Source organism: Teleopsis dalmanni, chromosome 2 (genome assembly GCF_002237135.1).
Source record: "Teleopsis dalmanni isolate 2A chromosome 2, ASM223713v2, whole genome shotgun sequence".
Lineage (NCBI taxonomy): Eukaryota > Metazoa > Arthropoda > Insecta > Diptera > Diopsidae > Teleopsis > Teleopsis dalmanni.
This window is the reverse complement of record NC_051847.1, coordinates 136,863,750-136,886,127: the sequence shown is the minus strand read 5'-3', so window position 1 is coordinate 136,886,127 and position 22,378 is coordinate 136,863,750. Positions and strand designations below refer to the sequence as shown.

Sequence of the window (22,378 nt, the reverse complement as noted above, 5' to 3'; positions counted from 1 at the left end):
ATCTTCATTGATTCCGGTTTTGGTTTTTTAAACGGTGTGAGCCGGTGTATTGTATTGATGGATGATTTTTGTTTCTGTAAACCATTGTAAGAGCACAGTCAACTTATATCTTAACACACTAAATATTTGAAAAATTAATTATTTGTGATTTGCCTTTGAAATCATATGCATTTATTTATTATATATGTACCGTCTATGGAATCCAGTCATCATCCAATAATATTTTGATATTGGTCGGGATATTTCATATATATTCAGAAACAATAAAAAAATATACAATATTGTTGCTTTATGCTTACATGATATGCGTATGTCATTTATGCATATATGATATTAACTATCGCAAAATTATAATCAAGATTATGGAACTTCGAGTATCTTTTATACTAATACAATAAAGAACATATGGTTTAATTCTTCTTCTTGATTCTTCTTCTTGTGCTATTAGTGCTATTACGCACTTTTACTCTATAATGGCTGGGAGGCTTATCTCTACCCCACACTAGGCTTTAACTAGGCTAAAAAATCATATCATTTATTTGTCTTTTAGTTTATGACGGACCTTAAATCAGCATATCTTCCTGAGAATCCAAAAGTGAATTTGAGGATTGTTAGGGCGGGGTTTAATATTATACTAAATTATTATAACCTCAAAATTCCTAAAAATAATTTATTATGAACTTTAAATGCATAAATGCTAGCATTATTATTTATCCATATTAATGATCGGTATGTTAATATCAAGATTATTGAACTTCGAATAGCTTTCATAGGTATACATTATAATAGAGAATATATAGTTTAATTTTATATTAAATTGTTACTACGTCAAAACTGTTAAATTTAAAAATAATTTATTTCAAACTATAGAATTTTAAAAATGTTGCTTTATTTAAAATTTATTTCAAAATATTTAGAATCCATTATGTGCACTTTAAAAGTGCCAGTCATCGTAACATTTCCGGACAGGTATCAGGTTCAGTCTATAATTTATGCCATGTCAATTACAGTTTATTTATTAATTAAGCGTTAAATTTGCTTTTGTACTGAAAACAAAAGCCTGGAAACAGGATGAAACGCAACTGCAGACGCACACGTACGCACGATTCCCTCGTACCAAAGTTAAAACAAAAACATTTCGGCTCGCATTATCTGAATGATTGGAACTTCATCCTAACACGGAAAATACTTAACAAATTAAATTAATTTAAACTTTGGCATTTGTTAATGCTGTTTATGTAGTTTGTCTACTCTGAATGCCGTTAATAAGAAATTCAATTAATGGAACTTTAACTTCTAAGTAAAAAATTTAAAAATGTAATGATTTCTTCTTTATCTTGAGATGGACGTCTAACTTTTGCTAATTTTACACTGACTTAAACTTAACTCAAACTTACTAAACATGTTTGATAAATTACGCCAATAAATAAACAATTCCAATATTTACTTTTTTGTACAAAGATGATTTCACACAATTCCTTGTTCAATTCATCCTCATCATTATCCTTAAAAGCTTCCTTATCTGCTTGTTAGTTGGCTTTACTTAGATGTATTGAAGTACAAAACAAAAAATATATGAAATAATAATGAGAAAAACTACGGTATCATGAAACCATTAAAAAAATCAATTTTTCAATGGAAACAGTATAAGGCTTGTCCTGTACTAACTCTGACACTCTTTGTGCGCTCAAAAGTTATCCTGAATATTGATTAACTATTTATTCAATATAAAATTATTAATATATTATTTAAGCTCAATAAATCTAGTATTATCTTCAATTTTTTAGGCATAGTAATCGAAGACACAAATTAGGTTTAAGTTTACATATTTGTGAATAAGATGTAAGACAATTTGTTTATAGCAATAGCTCTTTTTTTGGCTTAAGATTTTACAGGGTACTCACTTCAAAAATTCCGAGTAACGAAGAAAATCGTATAGGAAAGAAATTGGAACACTCATTTGCAATTTTGCAAAATACAGGGTTTAAAAGGTGCATAACAGGATGAATAATCTTAAACAGAATTATTAGTTAAGATAGATTTCTACGAAAAATTAAAAGGTTAACTAAATAGAAATTTTCAAGGTTTAAGGTTTTCAACATAAGCATTCGAAAATTTTTGCAAAAACTATTTTTAAAGCATGATATCTTCCAAACCTTGAGTCTCTTCTTCTTCTTTGCGAGTTAGCGTCTATAACACATTTACTCAGTACTGTCTGTGAGCACTGGGGCGATTCACTGTAAAAAGAGCTCCATTATTTTAATATAGTTTGATTTTAATATAGTTTGAAACCTAACGTATCTTTCTGATGGAATATATATTTCTTTTGTTTTAAAAGAGTGTAGTTCAAAATTATTTTAATCGTCCACAGAATCGAACAATTTTAAAGCGCTCTGCCAACTCTCGACTCAAACTCTTATGTATATCTTTATATCTGATATTGCATAGAACTCTTTGCATGCATCCCAATGCAATATTTTATTGTTTTGAAGATCATATAGTGACTGTCTTAATAAGAGCTTCATTGTATTATGACAATAAGTTATTTCGGTGCTTTTAATATTGTTCAAAGCCTACTATATTTTATCAATGAAATATTTCATTTCATGTATTTTAAGAGATTGCCGTTCTAAATTAGTGTCAGTCCTTGATGTAATTTTGCAAACTCTCGACTCAAAGCCTTGTGTACGTTTTCATTTCTAATACTTCATGGAACTCTTAGCATGCGTCTCAATACAATATCATTTTTAATTTTGAAGTTTTATGGTGAATGAAGCAGCATTGCCGTAAGTGTGAATAAACTAAAAACTAGTTCACGATTTAAATTGTCAACAATGCACATTATAAACATTTTCAAAACGTTTTGTTCGACAGACACTAAAAATACACTTAATATTCTCTACCTTCAAGAAATGATCATTAAAAAGTTCACTACCTTCGTAAAAAGAACACAACGAGAACATTAAATACTTTACATGAGACTTTACATGTCGCAAATATGTAGTATACTATTTTAGTGTTTCGGACATGTCACTTTCATTTTTAGTGTAGTGTTTGTGATTATGTTCATAAATACATATAATGAGTTTAGTTCACATAAGACTATTTTCCATTTTTATTGATTATATAAGGCTACAAATGCAGATTGTATTCTTTCAATATGACTTAAATTCTGAAAAGTGGGTCTCCTGGTTAAATAATGGTGGAATCCTTAATTTTGTGTTCCATATGTAAATCCTTTATATGAATTTGAAAACTATAGTTATTTAATGTAAATGTTTTCAAAAAGATGATATTTTTTCTTAGAAAAATGTATTTAATCTGTATAATATTTGATCATTTTCTTAATTTTTTTTCTCATACATTATTAAGTACATCCTCCTCTATTATTTTGAAAATTATTCCTAAAAAAATACTTATTCTTACAATTATTATTTCAATAGATTTATATTATACTTTTTTATATTGCTTGAAACTTTTAACATCACAAACGGCAAACTATTGCTTTATCCAAATTTGAATGGAAAAAACTGATAAACTATTTATATCATTAATTATTTCAGAAATTATTTTCTACGGAAACGTTTATCAAAGGGACCTAATAAAATTGTGCTATCGCCCAGTGACTTTGTATTTCCTGTGGACTCACGCAGGGTAAACTTTTCGATTATTTTTTTTTTCACAGTATCAACTGAATTGAAATTTTTTTTCCACAGGTTGATGAAGGTATTGAAGCTATGCTTTGTTGTTGGCTACAACAACTACAAGAATTTGGAGGGCCTGAAGTTGATAAACCAGACTTACTGAAAGGTTCAATAGGTTCTTTAAAAAATTTGGGTTTAATAATACCAGGCGCAGGAGGCACAACTACCACTGCTACAGCTACAGTAAATGGTAAGAGTGCTACAGGTGCAGGAAGCTTAGCTAGACATAATCCCGCATTGTTGGATATGCGCGCACGTTATAATGGTGATTTGGTGCAATTAAAGGAAATACCATTGAGTGGCTCCACAGAGCTAAAATCGAAAGCCATGGACTTACTTGTAATGGCACATGGACTACGACACGAAAACATAAATCCTCTAATTGGTGAATAATATGAAAACATTTTTTATTTGTATTTTATTTTTTATATTAATTTATTTTCATTTATTTTCCGCTTGTGCGCACAGGTTGGCTTTCAGATCCCAGTCGCACGGCAATGGTGTTTGATTACTGCTCGCGCGGTTCACTGCAAGATGTGCTCATCATGGATGAAATTAAATTAGATTGGTCTTTTCGTTTGAGTCTACTGACTGACCTTGTACGCGGTATGCGTTATTTACACACCTCACCGCAGCGTGTGCATGGTGCGCTCACATCACGTAATTGTGTCGTAGATGCACGTTGGGTGCTTAAAATAACCGACTATGGATTGTCGACTTTTTATGAGGCTCAGGGCTTAACACCTCAACCGCGTACAGCAAAGGAACTGTTATGGACAGCGCCTGAATTGCTGCGCCAAATGAAATCACATCATCACCATCATAGCCGCGTATCCGGCACACAAATGGGTGACGTTTACTCGTTCGGCATCATTATGCAAGAGGTTGTTGTACGCGGTGAACCGTATTGCATGCTATCATTATCCGCCGAAGAGATAATAACAAAAATTAAAAAACCGCCACCGCTTATACGACCATCCGTCTCAAAGGGCGCTGCACCGCCAGAGGCTATTAACATTATGCGTCAATGTTGGGCTGAACAACCAGAGATGCGTCCGGACTTTAATTCGTGAGTAAAAATAAATTTTTTAGTGGTGTTTTTTTAAATTGAATTTTATTGATTTTTCATTTTATGCCTTTGAAATGCTTAATGATGTCGTTGATTTTAATGTTAATAATGATAATCATAATAATGACGTTGTTTACGACACTGCAGAGTTTATGAGCGCTTTAAAATGTTAAATCATGGACGAAAAGTGAATTTTGTTGATACAATGTTTCAAATGCTTGAGAAATATTCAAACAATTTGGAAGAACTGATAAGAGAGCGCACAGAGCAATTGGATATCGAAAGGAAAAAGACTGAACAGCTGTTGAACAGAATGTTACCGAGGTGAGCGGACATGAAAAACTATTTTTTGTTTTCGATTAGAAATGTTATGAAGATTTGAACGTAAATTGTCCTCATAGTTCATATCTACAGAGTTTAGTCATAATTTGACTTGATTGAAATATATGTACTTTATAACTAATTTTCAATATAAGACTTATTTTTGACTCTGTACTATTTAATCCTTACGTTTCATGCCTAAAATAATGAAATCTGAAATGTAATTTACGGCTTGTAATAAAAACCTAGCGTAATCTATTATATATGTATATATATATATATTTATTAAAAAATTGTATTTAATTAATTTAAGAATTATCAAAATTGCTAAAGTGGCTTTGTCAAGCCACTGATTTAGATTTATTTCATACTAATCCTTCAAATAGTCAATTTTTTGCCATTTAAAATTGTTAAATGAAGTAACATGATTAGATCTTATATATATATATTTTTTTTTTCTTTGTATTTCAGTTCCGTAGCAGAAAAGCTGAAAATGGGACTAGCTGTGGATCCGGAAGAATTTTCTGATGTAACAATTTATTTCAGTGATATCGTTGGTTTTACAACGATTGCCGCACACTGCAGTCCCGTACAGGTTGTGGATTTATTAAATGATCTTTATACGATATTCGATGCAACAATCAATGCTTATAATGTTTATAAGGTAAATATTCTTATCTATTTAACTATTTATATTTAAATTAATCTCATATAAAATCAAAAGGTCGAAACAATTGGGGATGCATATATGGTTGTAAGTGGCTTACCAGTTAAAATACCCGATCACGCCGAGCAAATAGCAACGATGGCTTTGGATTTACTACATCAAAGCGGTCGCTTTAATGTAAAACACTTACCTGGTGTACCACTGCAACTACGCATCGGCCTACATACGGGCCCTTGCTGTGCAGGCGTTGTAGGTCTTACAATGCCTAGGTATTGCTTGTTCGGAGACACTGTTAATACTGCATCAAGAATGGAGTCTACAGGTAAAGCCTTAATACAAATATTTCAATAATTACCTTCCATTCTATGTGTATTTGTTTTCCATCCCATAGGCTCCTCTTGGCGCATTCATATGTCTCAGGAAACGCGTGATCGTCTCGAGGCACGTGGTGGTTATGTTATAGAACAACGTGGACTTATCGAAATTAAAGGCAAAGGTATGATGAACACATTTTGGCTTCTAGGCAAGAAAGGTTTCGATAAACCGTTACCCGCACCACCTCCAATAGGGTAAGTTTATTTTTATAATATTTATTCCAAATAACTATTTTAACATATTGCACACACTTTATGCCTGTACTAACAAAAGCGAGTCACATGGGTAGGTTTCGAGCTTTTACATTTTTTTTTTGGTTTTCCAATACTTTAGCTTTGTTATTTATTTATACAAATTTTTTAACAGTTTGGATGAATCACTAATACGCAATTCGATTAGACTTAAAGCACAAGCGAATAAATCACGAAACAGTACAAATCCTTCTTCTAGCCAGTCATCATCACTAGCTGGAGAATCTGTGGAGGTTAAAGTGGAAATAACTCCACCAGCCAATGTTGACATCTGCTCATCGAATTTACCAAATTCATACTCTCTTGATTCCACATCTACTAACACAATAAGTCCGAATATGACGCTATGTCCGGAATTTCCCATGAAAACTCCAAGTGCTAGTCCACAATCTCGTAAATTATCTGAACTAACACCTGATAGTTTATTGAATCCAAATAGCTTTAATCGTTTACCTACCTCTGCTGGTGGTTCTTCATCACGACTTTACAAAAAAATTGAAGAAATGATGGATTTGAGTTCACCATATAATCACTACAAATGTCTTAGTCCCAGCGAAAGTAATCTTACACAATTCTATGATGGAAAATATCTTTATAGTGCGGGTGGTAGCAGTTCAGGTGGTGCCAGTACACATAGCAGTACTGCAAAATTTGACAGTAAGCCCGGTTCGAGCCGTTTACTGCGACGTCAATTCAGCTTAGATCGTGATGATACCCAAACAAAGTCAGAACAATATTCTCAAACTCATCAAAACTCATTGCAGGCAACACATATGATTTCTATAACAAATAAATCAGGTATGTTAGACATACCAATACTACATGATACTGCGCGAAGTCCAAAGAATACACAAACCCGTACACATAAACAAAACTCAACATCAATCGCACAAGATTTAGAGAAAATCGAAGAAATACCATTATCACCTGCTTCATCACAGCATCACAGCAGTTTGGATAGTAATCTCAATCGTAGCCCACCTTCAACAGTGGAAGCACAATCGCCACCACCTACTACTCATAGTATGCTCATAACTTCACCACCATTATTATCTGCGCCTACCTCGCCTGCGCCTTCGCGTTCACTGAATGGTTTAGGATTTACTGGTAGTACAACTACTGATGCTTCCACAACTACTACCACCGGTTCTGCTACTTCCAATAACACGACTTCCATTGATGAAAATAATATGAAAAACACAGAGCTCACTTTGAATGCAGAGGTTCTGCTGAGTAGATAGGGCACAGTTTAAGGGGGTGTTGCGGTAGCTCATAAAGATAAAATAAGAAAGCCAAATTTAGAGATATGCAAAGGGGGTGTTTACAAATTCAACAGATAATAATACACAGGATGACTAAGTAAATACAAAAAGAACTTAATAAGTGCTTAATTAAACTTTTTAAAAGAGAATGAAAGATTATCAATTAAAACGGCAGTTGCTTTATAATTTATAAGGTGACCTCACAGTTCAAATAATTTTATTTAGCTAACTTTGGGAGAAGCAAGAATATTAAAATCAAGTTATTCAGAAAAAGCAGGGAAATATTTTCCAAGTAAGATATAAGAAGTTGGTTAGAAAATTGGACAGTCCTGGGTATCAAGAGAATTTGCTTGACAAAAGAAATGCATTATATCTAATAAGCAGTAAAGTAAAGTCGTTAAAAGTGATTTCGAAATAAAAAGTAGAGAAGTAGAAAAGTAGATAAAACTGAAATTGAGGGTTACATGGAATCAGATGAAGGTTTGAGAATTCATGAATTTTATAAAAAAAGTAATGAAATAGATAAAAAATTGATATCTTCTTTAATGTTTTAAACACGAATTCTTCCTTTTTGTCTTCCATAGTGTTATTGCCTTCAATCGAAACAAGCTTTCTTTGAAAATTTATTCTGGATGTATAAGTCGACTTCAATTCTTTTTATATCAAATATATAGATTTAACTCTTGCATTAATCTATATTCTTCAACTTCATTTGTTAGTTTTTTAAAGATTGCTGTATTTCATCTCGATTATTTATCATAAAGAGCTACTTTCTAAACATTGAACACTCTCCTAATTGATATGCCACCGAATCGATAATATAATGAAAGTTAACAAAAACTAAATAAAATAGATATCGTAAGAAAAAATGAGGATTATTTTGGTGTAGACAGAAAAACCAAAGGAGTATATATATAGAATTAAACATATAAAAACTAATCTACAATTTTGGATTGAGGTTTTTGCAGAAGATGACAAAGAGATGATGAAAGTTGCATTAAAAAGAGTAAAAAGACACAAAAAAGGGTTATATAGTAAAAATAACTAAAGATATATAACATCTTGCTATTAATTTCTTTGAAAAAGTAAGGTTATATTCAGCATTTTGTGAGGTGAGCTTATATTCATACAATTATTTGAATATAAATGAAATAGGAAGTAAGATCCAAAACAAGAATTAAAGATGTATTATGTTAAATATTTAATTAAAGAAAAATAAAAAGGAATCATAATATAAAGGGAGAAATAAAATATGTAATATATGATATGAGAGAAAATAAAAAAGGATAACAAAGAAAATATTTAATGTATGAAAAGGAAAAGTTATTAAATCCTTTTAGATAAGCAACTTTAAAAATAATAAGAATTAAAATAAAAGAAAATAAAATGTTGGAAACGTTATTGGAAACAAAAACGAAAACAATTTAGAGTTAAAAACATACATAATAAATAATTTAGAAGATAATAATGAAAAAGAATTATTACTCTTACTTAAATGAGTTTGTATGAAAATTCAATAGTAAAGAATACAGTTCTTAAAAAATATTAAAAGGCAATATGAAGAGCATTTTTAAAAATCAAAGAAAGTGATATAGAAATGGGATAAAATATTGAACAGTATGGATCGATATAAAGCTTAAAAATTAATAATTATTTACAAAATAATATTTGAATTCATTTAAATTTACTTTATTTGCATTCAAAATATCAATTGCCTTTGAATTATGCTTCAATAACAAATGATCTATCTTAAGTAACCTTAATAGAAGCTTCTAAGATGAATTAGCACAAAAGATAGATAATGGTCGCAATACTTCGCTCGGCCGAAAGCCTAGAATCCTGTTAATATCTGTTCTAGTAAGATAAAGCAGAAAATAAAAATAATTAATAAAATGGAAAAAGTACGAAGGATTTGATGTTGGATTAAATAATTTTGAATTATTTTTGTTTTAAACATAAATTACTTTATGAATTTTGTGGTCTATACTCTACATAGATCTATGGAAATATATTTTAAAATTTTTAAAAACAAGTAATATCAGAAGAAGATAAAGAAAACTACTTTAAGTTCCTAAAAAGATTAACTGAGTCATTTAATATTATATGTAGTAATGATATTAGAGCATATAGCGTAGACTATGGTAGGTATATGTAGAAGTTTTTCACTCATATTTGGTTGTTGGTAATAACCAAGAGAAAACTGCACACTTCTAGTAACAAATAAAGCTTTAAATATAATTCTTTGTGAATATTATAATTTTAAATTATTTTACTTAATGTGATGGCTTGAAGTTAGTACCTAATATTCAGTTATTCAAAGTACAAGATTAGAATCAAAACTTTTAAGAATGTTAAAGATATGCAGAATGTTTAAAATAATGTTGGTTAGAAGGAATATGAATAGAATTATAGTTAAATATATAGAAAAAATAAATACTATTAAAAATATATAAACTGGCATTTAAATATATTCTTACCAAAGAATTACTATTGAATGACAAAAATCGGAAACTAAACGACTTAAAAATTAAATTAAAATGGTCAATAAGTATATGACCTCTTTAATTTATATAGAAAGTGTGATCACTTTTTCAAAATTAATTAAGTACGTTAATATTGATATATACTAAAACAATATGTTTAAATAAAATTATTAAAAAATATATTATAATGCAATACAATGTAATTTATATTTATAAACTTTTTACAAATTCATAAGATGAATACATTTATAATCAAAGAACAAATTACAAAATTTTAAATCAGGTACATAAAAAAAATAGTATATTTTAAAATATATTATTAATACAAAATTAAATTATTATTACCAAAAAATTAAATTATTTAGTTTTATTTTAAAATTAAAAAGTATAAATTAACATTAATTTTTTTGTCGAATGCAAAACGTCAAATGACGAAAATAAACTATTTGGAAGGGTTCGGACAGTAATGAAGAAATAACAACAAAAATTTGAAATTATTAAAATACAACGCTGTTTTGAGTTGCCTGCAAGTGCCAGTCTAAGAAATTATATACGGACTATAAACTAATTAAATAAAAATTCGAATACTTCCTAAGATCAGTGATGATAAGTACTTGGCAATACTGGAAACAGTGTCAAAATTATGATTAATTTGTGACATAAAATTCTGAAAACTTTAATCTAAAAATTAATAAAGTTTGATGTAATATTTATTTTAAAATTTGAAACATCCAATGCTTTAAAAATAATATTTAAATTTAGTTCAAATTCAATATGGAATATTTTAAAATAAATCCCGACTCTAAACATAATGTACGGATAATGAAAATACTAACATAAATAAATAAATTAAAGATAACTATTTCAGTTTGTAAGTCTTCTAACTTTAATCTAATGATAAGTTACTTAACGTACAGCGAGATCGAATATATAACCTCTTCTATTTACTGATAAGATTCTTCATGTAAAATTAAATGTATCTAAACTAACAAAGTTGATCTACTTTGAATATTGACTAAAAAATATATTAAAAGTGTTTGTGTATATAATAAAAAAATTTATTTCTGGTTTTGAAAAAGTTATATATGTTTTTATATAGCTCAACTAATGTATTTAATATCCTGCAGCTATTAATTTACGAGTACATTTACATAGATATTTTTTCTATAATAATTATTCCTTATTTCATTATTGCTATAACATTTTTCCAAAAAAAAAAAGTTAATTTTTTTTATTGTTCTTTTGTCTTAGGTAAAAAGTACATACATATTATTAAGTAATTAACAATATTTTATTTTTATATTGATTTGCAATTTTTACATATTATTTTTTTTTTTTTTTTTTGCATATTGAACATATTTTTTTTATTATCTGTTGTCGAATTTTTAATTTTGACTTAAAAGTCTTTTTATGTTTTTTACAGATAGTGGTTTTATGAATAAACTCATCTCCCTTCTTACACTGATTTTTTTCAAAAAAGAAATCTACTTCTAAAGTAAATAAATAAATAAATAGGAATAAGTTTCCTCAAATTTTTTCAGGATGCGTTTGACAATTCCAAATAGGGCGTTAATGACACATGGTCTAGTCACTTCAATTTGATGAAAGTTGGCATGAATGTCAACTTGCAGTAATTGTTTTCTTATACGATCGTTTCTTATTATGTCACAAATAGATTTCTTAAGAATTGAATAAGAATTATAAGAATTGAACTATATTATAGATTGGTAGATTACTTTTGGGATCTCTCTATTATTTTACAAAAAAAAATGTTCTTCAACACGTTCATACCGTTTGTGAATCGGTTGATTATTTTATAAGGCATCATCCTAAATTAGAACATAGTCGTGTTTAGGTTATTATATGTTTCAACTTATTTTAACTGGAAATCTTCGTAACAGGCGTTAATATCTGCCACAGACTCTTAACCACATGTGATGCTTTGTTGATTATGTTTTGTATAACTATAGTTCTTCATAAAACTGGGTATACTTACAGATGCAAAACTGTAGATTCTGTCAAGAGAATGAGGAGTCGCCAACACATGTGCTGTTAGAATGCCCTGCGCTAATGCACATACGAAATATGATCCTAGAAATATATATTCTTACGGAAGAGCCAATAAAACTCTGTAAAGTAAAGTTTTTTATTACTTTTTATTGACGCAAAACGGCTTAAAGACCTACTCTTAGCCCAGAAAGAGGCACAATAGACCCGATGGTCGCATTGCCACATCCCCTAACAATAATAATAATAGTTCTTCATATATTTTTATGTCATTGGCATATATTTCCATACGACATTATTACTGTATAATCTGCGATAAAAAAAATTTAACACTACATCGGTCGTAGATAATAATTTTCCATATTTATTTTAGTTATTCTATTGTTAACTCTTTTTGTTATATGTCCAATAAAACAAGGAAAAGCGAAAAATTTAATATCTTAATACATCATTGCAGCGATTCCAATTATTTTTTAATATAATATTTTTTTTTATAGTGAATTTATGGAAAGAATATATCACTTATTAATAAGTCTGAAATTGTAATTAAAAACTTTGAAACGATTCTTGACACCAAAATTGTTTGCTGGGATATGAATTTCAACGCAAATTATTTGTGTTTTCACTTATAATAATTGCTTATGGATAGGTATTGCTTCGCACATTGCATATATTAACTTCGTTCACCTTCGATGGGTATATATAAAGTGCAACAAAACAGGCAATTTCATTAAAATTTTTATAATGCGAGAGTCATTACTAAAACATATCTAGTGTTAGGGGCTGGGAATTTCAACTATACTGATTGACATTGATTTTTTTTACGTTAAATCACAGATTTTTCTAACAATCTTTTTTACATAATTTATATATTTAAAATTTAATATTTAATGTTTTTATTTATTTATTGCATTTTATGTATTTTGTTTTGAATATTTTTCTGTGTCGATTTCAGTTTTTTAATTTTTAAAAACACGCATGAAACTAAATTTCAGAAGACAATCTTTATTAGATTTTTATAAGAACAAAATTATATTAGTAAAAAATGTGTTAATCCGATATCTTGTAATATATGAGTATATTATATTCTTGAAACTAAAAAATATTTATACTCTTCTTATAAGACGTTTAAAATATTGAATAGATTGAATATTTATAACGTACTAAATGAACAGATCAAAAAAAATCAATTCTCGTAAATTATTTAGGTTGACTAAAATTTAAAAAAAAAAAAGTTAAAAAAATATTAATAAAATTATAACAAAAATAATAAAAATTACATTTTTTTAAACTAATATAAACACTTCAGCTTATACGAAATTTTTTTTAATTTTTTTTAAAACATAATTTATGAAAATACTCTAATTAGTAAATGAAATACTATTTTAATTTTATTATTTTTATATTATTTAGTATAACTTTTAAGTACGGAAATGATTCAAAAAATTGAATGAATTATTATCTGCAACTAGTTTAATTTCATTGCTCTTGTCAGTTACTGACTAAGATTTTTATATTACTAAGTCCAAATAAATTTGTAGTAGATAAACAACACATTATAAAGCAAATTAAATACTAAGTTGAGTATTTATTAATTACTGAATGGAAAATTATGTATTAAAAATATAATTAAATGCTTTAATGTTCTGAAAATTCGAATGTGTGTGAAAGTAAAAACTGTCAATGTACAAAAAATATTAGTTTAAGTAAAATTTTTGAAAATAATTTAAATACATAAAACGTTAGCAAATGAAATTTAATTTTGTGTTACACAAAAAAATAATTTTTTTCATTGTATGTATAAAAAAGAAAACAAAAATAAATAAATAAAATAAGTTAATTAAAATTAAAATGTGGCGGTGTTTGGGTTTAATGAATTTACTGAAAGTTAAGTTTAATTATTCCCATTCATAAGTTATTATCATCGAATTAAATTTTTTAATTTAACCTTTTATGTATGAAGGCTGCACAATAAAGCACTATAGAAAAATCAGATTACACTATAGAGAAATCAGATATACAAAAAATAAATATAGCATGGATGTAACGTAACGTACATAAAAAATTGTTGTCCTTTTAACACCTCTAGTTTTTACACTCTAACTCTTTATATTATAGAAACAACCGCAGATTAACTTAAAATCGTATAAACAAAAAAACGGATTTATATATATATAACTAAAACTAACTTAATTTAATATGAAACTTCATGGATCATTATTTATTCAATAGCTACCATGTTTTTATTATAAATTTAATTAACTCTGAACTTTTATTTCATACTTCATTTAATATCACTATTTTTTGTTGCATTTAAGCTATACAAATCGCAAAGATATATTTAGTTTATTATCGGACAGTATGGAATTAAAACATATTTTCAGTTTCTTTTGGATGCATATATCCGTTTTGGTAAGAATAATTTTGTAAGTTCCAAACCAATTTTTGTGCTCAAAAAGGAAAAAGTGGAGTTATTAAACCGGACTATTTAAAAAATTTAACTGATATTTTATTTATGAGAGTAAAGTTGAATTTATAATGATGATATTATAATGAAAGTTATAATAATTTATATGATAACAATATAAAAGTAATTAAATCTTATATAGTTATTAAGTACTGAGTTATTAAGTATTCCTAATAATATCCAGCGCTTTTTAATTTATTTTTTTAATTTTATTACCTTGTAATAATAATACTTGTTATTCGAGTCGCAAACACTTTTTATCGATAAATGTATATCAAAAAGTAGTGCAATTGTCGTGTATAAGAGTGATATATATCGTAGTATACAAGGCATATTCCCCTATTATGAACTTTTTTCTTTTCTTTCTTTTCTTTTTAAATCTGAAATCAATGTTATGTAGCAACTCTTTATTATATGAATATATGAAAAGATATATCGGATATTTTTTTAGCTGCATGAGAAATATCGATTGTCAGTTGAGAATGTCAAACTGTTTTGCCATTTCTGTTCATTAAGATTTGGCAATTCATCATAAATCGTTTAACGCTAGAGCAACGCTTTCAAATTGTGGAAATTAACTTTCACAAAACTAAATCTGTTCATAGAGCACTTCGCCCATTTTACAGTCATCATAATCAGCTTAGATGGCTACGTCAATAAGTAAAATTGCCGTATATGGAGCGAAGATAATTCTCAAGCCGTTAACGAATAACCATTACATCCATTAAAATTGAGTGTTTAGTGCGGTTTACACGCTGACGGCATCATCGATCCGTATTTTTTTCAAAATAAGGAAGGAACTGTGAATGGGAAGCGCTATTGAGGCATGCTAACTAAAATCTTGTTTCTAAAAATTAATCAGTTAAACATCAACGTAGTTTGATTCCTACGAGATGACGCAACATGCTATACAGCATGCTTAACAATTGATCAATTTGGCCTGTTCGTGTGATTCAACGGCTCTCAATTACTTTTTATGGGACTATGTTAAGTTATTAATTTCTGCCAACAAATCAGCAACTCTTGAAGCATTCGAAGCCAATATTCATGCCATTTCCGCCATACGGCCAATATGCCAATATTACACAAAATAGTCAAAAATTGGACTGTCTGAATGGACCATGTAACTTGTAGCTGCGGTGGACATATGCCGGTCTTCATTCAAAAAGTAAATGCCAAGAAACTATCTACCACATTATAATAAAAAAAAATTGCTGTTCAACAATGTTTCTGTCTTGTATTATCATTTTAAGTTTTCATGCAGCTAAATAACACCCAATACATAGCAATTATTTATGTATGTCCGATGTCTCAATCATTTTGTTACAAACCTCTTCGCAACGATTATTAAAACTTAGGGGTTTTCACAAAGCGGAAATAAAAAAATATTACATATCGAGCACATGAATGTTGTTGTTGTTGTTACTTTACAGTGTTATCAAGTTATTTGATTGCCGATGTCGTTACTCAAAATTGTGAATACCCCTCATACATAAACAATATTTATTATAAAGTTTTCATTTCATTATTATTGTAATTTTCACACCTCTATTTATTATTCATAATTATTTTTTTTATAATTTGTGCTTTTTATTTTGCTTTATATTGCAGTACTTTTGTTCCTCCGAAGAGCGATTCGAAAACAATTGCGCTAAAATGCATGAACCTGCTTTGGTAGGGATTGTATAGAGGAAATGGGGCTATAAATAGTATTACTAAAATTAATTTAATTGTTTTTAGTTACGAAGTTGTTGCAAAATTCCATATACAGATGAATATATAAAGCAATGCCGTAAAAATTTACTGAACACTACTTTAACACCACCCACACTTATAGCCAAGATACGTCAAAACAAGGTTGCACTACATATTGTAAGTTACATTTTGATTTATATTATACTATTTATTTTATTTAAAAACATAATGTGATGTATATATATATATATATATATATATTAATTATTTGTTGTATTTGTTATAACAAAGTGTATTGCGGAATGTGAATTCAATGCAAAGCGTTATTTAAGCAGTCCAAACAAGGCAAATATGACTGCAATCGAAGTTGATCTAAAGACCCGACACAGAAAGGATTTAGAGTATGTGAACCTTTTATTAAAAGGTTTATGGAAATGTTTGGAGTACGGTAAAGCCCTTAAAAATTATTGTTTTAAGAACAATATTAAATATGTTTTAAAATATATTCCCTATGAACACCTAGCCAATTTACAATACGTGGAGCATAGTTGGCTATTTCCATCGTTTGAATGTAATTCCTATCCTGCTGCGCTTTTGGCCTGTGCAACCGAAACGGTCTATGAGAATTGTCCTACTAATAGATGGCGCAACTCAACCAAATGTGAAGCTATGAGAGAATTTTTAGTAACGTGTGATGAAGAAATTAAATCAGATAAAACAATACATCAATTGCAAAATTAATTATCTTTTTTCTTATACCTATTATGATTTGTTTTACTTATAGATCGATGAATGTTTCGTGTACTTAAATTTACATATATAAAATTAGTTATAATTAAGTCGGGGCATTATTAAAAAGGAGGTCAAAAAAGGGCTAGGTATAAAGTAACTATTTCCCTTCAAAATATAAAAGTCCAATATGATATTATTTAATAAATCCAGCTGAACTTTTGGTCTAACACACAAGACAAAACAAGCGCATTCGTATACAATACACGCCAAATACGCAGTCAAGGACGGAACTCCCTATAAATGAATTAAAAGACTGTATTTATACATAAGTATGTTATTATATATTCACTTACTTAATTAAGATCGCTTAATAAGATAATAAATGGAATTATCTGAAATGAATGAATGTGCTTACATTCTCAAAAAACCACACTTTAAATTGTTTTAAGTATATCCTTAACCACAGTTCGAAAGAGGCTGGAGAGCATGGTTTCGTAACGACGCAGGGCCAAGTTCCTTAAACCCAATAGCAAAGTTCCAAAACGTATGTAATTGGTTTGTTGTATTGTGTAGCGCGCCAATGATATTAAAGCACCATTTGCATAAGTTTCTAAGAGTAAAGTATTCCTTGCACATATTGAGAGTTCTGCAAATATTGCAATTTTAGAATATTTTAACACAGTTCAATCAGCAAACTCACCTTTTCGACATAAAATTAAAGTCTCCAAAAAATTTAGTTCCATAACATCAGCACGTAACTGCTGTGCATCACCTATGGCTCGCTTTAAGTGTGTATCCCCACAAGCTTCTATTAAAGAACTTATATCAACAGACCAGTGCGAGGCGCGTAAGACAAAACACTCGCTCCACACCACTTGCAGTATCGCTTCTTGCTGGCAACGCTCCAGCAATCGAAATTGTTCATTACATTTCGCCTGACGTAAGCACGTCACCAAGACTTGTGCTAAGATTTGAAAATTAAATACATTTCCGGTATCTGTCAGTGTATAATAGGGCGTAGCTACGGTACTACTAGCAGTCAATGAAAAACTACAAACGCGCTGTTGAGTTGTGCTTAAACGCGTTTTATACTTCGTCAAAGCAGCAGTCGCGCTTGTAAATGTATTGTTAGTTGCAGTATTGCGAGGACCACGTTCTTCTTGAACCGCTGTCACATTCATGCCAACTGACAAGCAGCGCTGAAAGCGGCAATATGGACACCAATTTCGTCGTGCTTTATCTACAGTACAATTTGCTTTGCCAGCAATGCAAGCGTAGAGGTTTCCTTTACGTACACTCCGCTTGAAGAAACAGGAGCAGCCATCGCAGCAATTTACTCCATAGTGTTTACCAGAACTCTGGTCTCCACAAACTAGGCAAGCTGCTTGAGTTCCGTACATTGTGCCCATTGCACTTCCGGGAATTGTCTGTCGTTTATCCATTATGCTGTTCACTACAAAACTAAGTTCTAGCTTGACTGCTCAATTGCTTTATATAGCATTCTGTTATGTATGAGGAATACATATCTAGTGCTACTTCTAGTTCTTTTTTGTACTCCCACTTATCATTGTTGAATTTGTTTACTATAATTTCACTAAATGTCAATCAATTCCGTACGCTTCTTTAAGTGATTTATTTAAACTTAACTGGTCAATAAGGTAGTATTAAACAATGATTGTATAAGGATAAGTGTGACTGTCCTGTCACGTGCATGAGTTGGCACAAATGATATGCAAATCGAAAAGGACTCACATAAGCGGCAGTATTGGTTGGTTCTTTCTAATGTAGTAAATTCGATATGTAAAAAAGCTGTCTACACTGTTAATATAATTAACTAATATATAAAATTTTAATATCCTTAAAAATTTTCCTCTTCATCTCTACTTATGTCCAATAGAAAAAAGTTAGATTTTGTTTTGATTATCAGACAGGATTAGATTCCATACATTCAACATTCAACAATTCTTAATTTGTTCATTAGCTTCATTAACTTGACGAAGTAACTTGCAAAGTAATAGATAAATTTAACTAAAATTTAATCTTCTTGACCTTATTCAAATGTTTCCTCCACTCAAATAATAATGAAGTCAATCGTAGATAGTATCAATTATTAATATGTGTCAACAGAAAAGTTTCTCAGTAACATGCGTTACAATAAAATCCAATTAAAGCAATAGATATTATAAAAATAATATCTAAATGGAGGTAACATCAAGTCTTCTCTCGATATATCTATGATGACTAACTCATATATCTAATCGTAGTAATCATCCAATTACGTGTAAAAATGGCAGCTTACTTCATAAGTGGAATCGTTGAAATCCATTTAGGCTGACTGGCCTGTGAGAATATCATCAACAGTTGAATAAAATATGATTCACACATTTGAACAAAGTTTAAAAGTTTACTCTGAGTTAGTTAAAGTAATACATAGAGATTAACACCCTACGATCCTAGGTAACTCAACAGGAGATAGCCATTTTTTCGAACGTTGCTTAACATTGCTACTATTTAAGGTGAATAGATTTCTAAAACGTGAAAATCCTTTTGTTAAATTGTTATAAGACTTAATAAGTATAAAACAAAATTTACAGTAAAAAACATTTCTGAAGTTACATTAATGTTCATTCTAGACTCCACTAATAACTAAAGACTGCGAAAAGCTAGTGCTATTACTAATACAAATGCATATAAGCAAAACTCATTTCAAATTTCATTATACTGGAGTTTTTGAAACACTTTGTTTATTTAGGAACAAGCTTAAACACTAAAAAGGACGCCAGCCTACAGATTCAACTCTTGCCAACAGATATTACTTTGGGCTAAGTAGGCAATTGAGAAATAAAGCCCTTTCTCGACAAACAAAAATCTATCATGCCTGTTCTGCTGTATGGTGCAGTAGTTTGGACAATTAACAAGAGTGATGAGAAGCCGTTAGGAACATTGGAGAGAAAAATTCTTCAGAAGATCTATGGTCTCTTACGCGTTGACGACGAGTATCAAGTTAGATAGAATGATGAGCTCGATCGGGCTGAGTGGCGAAGGCTACTTAACGCAGCCCAGGAGTAAGTTAGGAGTTTTTGAAACCTAATCAGTTTTCATTTATAACACTCAAATATTTTGAGTTCTGTCAGATTAACTTTTATAGTTCAATAATCTAAAGCACGATTAGGCTTTCATTTGATTTTTAACCTCTTTTGATCAGTTAGTGCATATTTCAACACAACTGGCCGACTGTGAATCGCACACATTATTCAGGAATAATGGTATCAAATGAAAACATATAAGAAATACAGTTTATTTAAAATTTAAGTTTGTGTCACAACACTTTTTAATTTTCTCTATGATATAAATATTCTCTATGATCCTGAAGAACACTGTCATCCAATCTTATTCGTAATGAAATTCCTTCTTTATATGTCTTATTATTGGTTCACTTTCTATTAGTTCATTAATTTCGTTTTATATTGCTTCAAATATCTTTAAAATTATTTTTATAAGTAGTTAATATATCAGTTTAAATAATACCAAACTACTTCTATATAGAAATTTTTTATCTGTTTATACATTTACTTAATATATAATATGAAACGGTAAAATTAGATTTTGTAAGGTTTTGTAAGATGCTACGGCGAAAAAGGTGTTTGAAGCAGTAGTTGGCGGAAGAAGACGTAGAGGTAGACCGTGTCTCCGGTGGATTGATCAAGTTGAGGGAGCACTAACTGGACTGATATACGAGACTGGAGAAGGCGCGCACGCAGCAGAGGCGCCTGGGGAGACATGCCGCGTCAGGCTGAAACTCGGTAACGGGTTGCAATGGCCAAATAAGTAAGTAAGTAAGTAAGATGTCATTTCAATCCTTAATTTATAGTACGTTTTATTTTTCTTAAACTCAAAAATTTGATCCAAAATATTGGATACTATTTAGGGCCCCATAAATCATGATATCCTTTTACCTTTGAAATGACAGAATATAGTTCATTTTGACAATTTTGTTCTCCTGCTCCCGCTTCATAAAAATTGGACAAAGAAATTTCTCTTATTCTTCCTACACTTTAACTTAAATATTCCTCAGACGAATGCAATTCTTAACCTTTATTTACCATTCCTTCTGTTATCTACACTTCAAAAAGAAAATAATTTCTAAACTTTACTGTTACTTAAACAATAACACAATTTCTCCATGGCTAGTACTTTATTGGTCATATGGGCGTGACCACCAATCAAAGTCGTTCACGGCGCTGAATGTAAGCAATAATCAAAGTGATAACAATTTGTAAACAATTAAAATGATTTGATTAGACTTTTGCTATGTGAAAGCAAACATTACTGAGCTTCTGAATAAATACAGTGGACGTCCAATATAACGAATTTTATGTTGCACCCCTTGTTCGTTATATCGAAAAATTCGTAATATCGAATGTTATACATTTACCTACCAATATGGTTATTTTTAGGAGATTTCATATATTTGAGTTCATAAATTAACTTATAAACACGTACGAGTATATATTTATTTAAAAGTATTTTTTATTCGGTTGTTACAAAAATTATTTATAAGAAAGGACGCATTCAATCATAGTGTAGAGTAAAAAAAATCATTAATTTTTGTTTGTTTTTTACTACACTCAAGACTTTTCTGAACAGCTTTTTCTTGTAGTTCTCTTAGTACAGCTAATTTTGAAGTTTCATTATTGTTAATCGCCCACTTTATGCATTTTTCGAAATGATTTATGGCATCTTTATGTTTAATAATTTCTAAATTATTTTCTTCTATATTTTCGTCATCAGATCCATCATCCTCGTCCGAGACATCGATGGTATTATCAGCATTATTCCATTTATTAACTTCGTATGTACTAATGTCACACTAACAATAAATAGTTAGATAGTATTGGATAGTATTTCGTATATGATAAACTGAATTTGTAAACAACAGATCAGTGGCGCCTGATCTGTTGATCTATATATATGCATTTTGCCATATATAGGCATTTTTCTCAGAAAAAAAAAAAAAACGGACAATTACATGCATATTCTAAGCTGAATAATGCTAGTTTTATAGTAAAATTATATTCAAAAGCATAATTTGTATAAAACAAAAACGAATAAGAAATAAAAAATTTTTTGTTCGTAATATGGAGCAGAATTTTTTTTTTCGTTCGTTATATAGAACAATCAATGTAAATATTTTGGGTGTTCGTTATATCGAAAATTCGTAATATCGAGCGTTCGTTATACTGGACGACCACTGTAATATTAAAGAGAAAAAACGAAAATCAGAAAAAAAAAATTAAATAAAAAGCAATTCGATGACGATTTTATTTGTCGTTATGACATTTGAG

At 29.4% G+C, this 22,378-nt stretch overlaps 3 protein-coding genes across 3 annotated transcripts in view; 2 read left to right on the top strand and 1 right to left on the bottom strand.

Moving 5' to 3' along the window:
- Nucleotides 1–8,072, top strand: part of LOC119675793 — a 65,985-nt gene extending 57,913 nt beyond the window's left edge. Inside the window, exons 5-13 of the mRNA XM_038087005.1 lie at nt 3,564–3,654; nt 3,717–4,089; nt 4,173–4,773; nt 4,921–5,097; nt 5,566–5,758; nt 5,819–6,083; nt 6,153–6,330; nt 6,410–6,421; nt 6,503–8,072. Coding sequence (XP_037942933.1) covers nt 3,564–3,654; nt 3,717–4,089; nt 4,173–4,773; nt 4,921–5,097; nt 5,566–5,758; nt 5,819–6,083; nt 6,153–6,330; nt 6,410–6,421; nt 6,503–7,628 — 3,016 coding nt within the window. The 3' untranslated portion in view covers nt 7,629–8,072. The remainder of the gene's footprint in view (nt 1–3,563; nt 3,655–3,716; nt 4,090–4,172; nt 4,774–4,920; nt 5,098–5,565; nt 5,759–5,818; nt 6,084–6,152; nt 6,331–6,409; nt 6,422–6,502) is intronic.
- Nucleotides 8,073–16,262: 8,190 nt separating this feature from the next.
- LOC119675792 lies at nt 16,263–17,042 on the top strand. The gene is made up of 4 exons (XM_038087003.1): nt 16,263–16,280; nt 16,347–16,478; nt 16,593–16,749; nt 16,825–17,042. The coding sequence occupies exons 1-4, from the start codon at nt 16,263–16,265 to the stop codon at nt 17,040–17,042; spliced, it is 525 nt and encodes a 174-aa protein (XP_037942931.1).
- Nucleotides 17,043–17,467: 425 nt separating this feature from the next.
- On the bottom strand, nt 17,468–18,475 carry LOC119675791 (nuclear receptor subfamily 2 group E member 1). The gene is made up of 2 exons (XM_038087002.1): nt 17,734–18,475; nt 17,468–17,679 (listed from the first exon to the last, which is right to left on the bottom strand). Exons 1-2 carry the CDS (start codon nt 18,473–18,475, stop codon nt 17,468–17,470), a joined length of 954 nt encoding a protein of 317 aa, XP_037942930.1.
- Nucleotides 18,476–22,378: the final 3,903 nt, after the last annotated feature.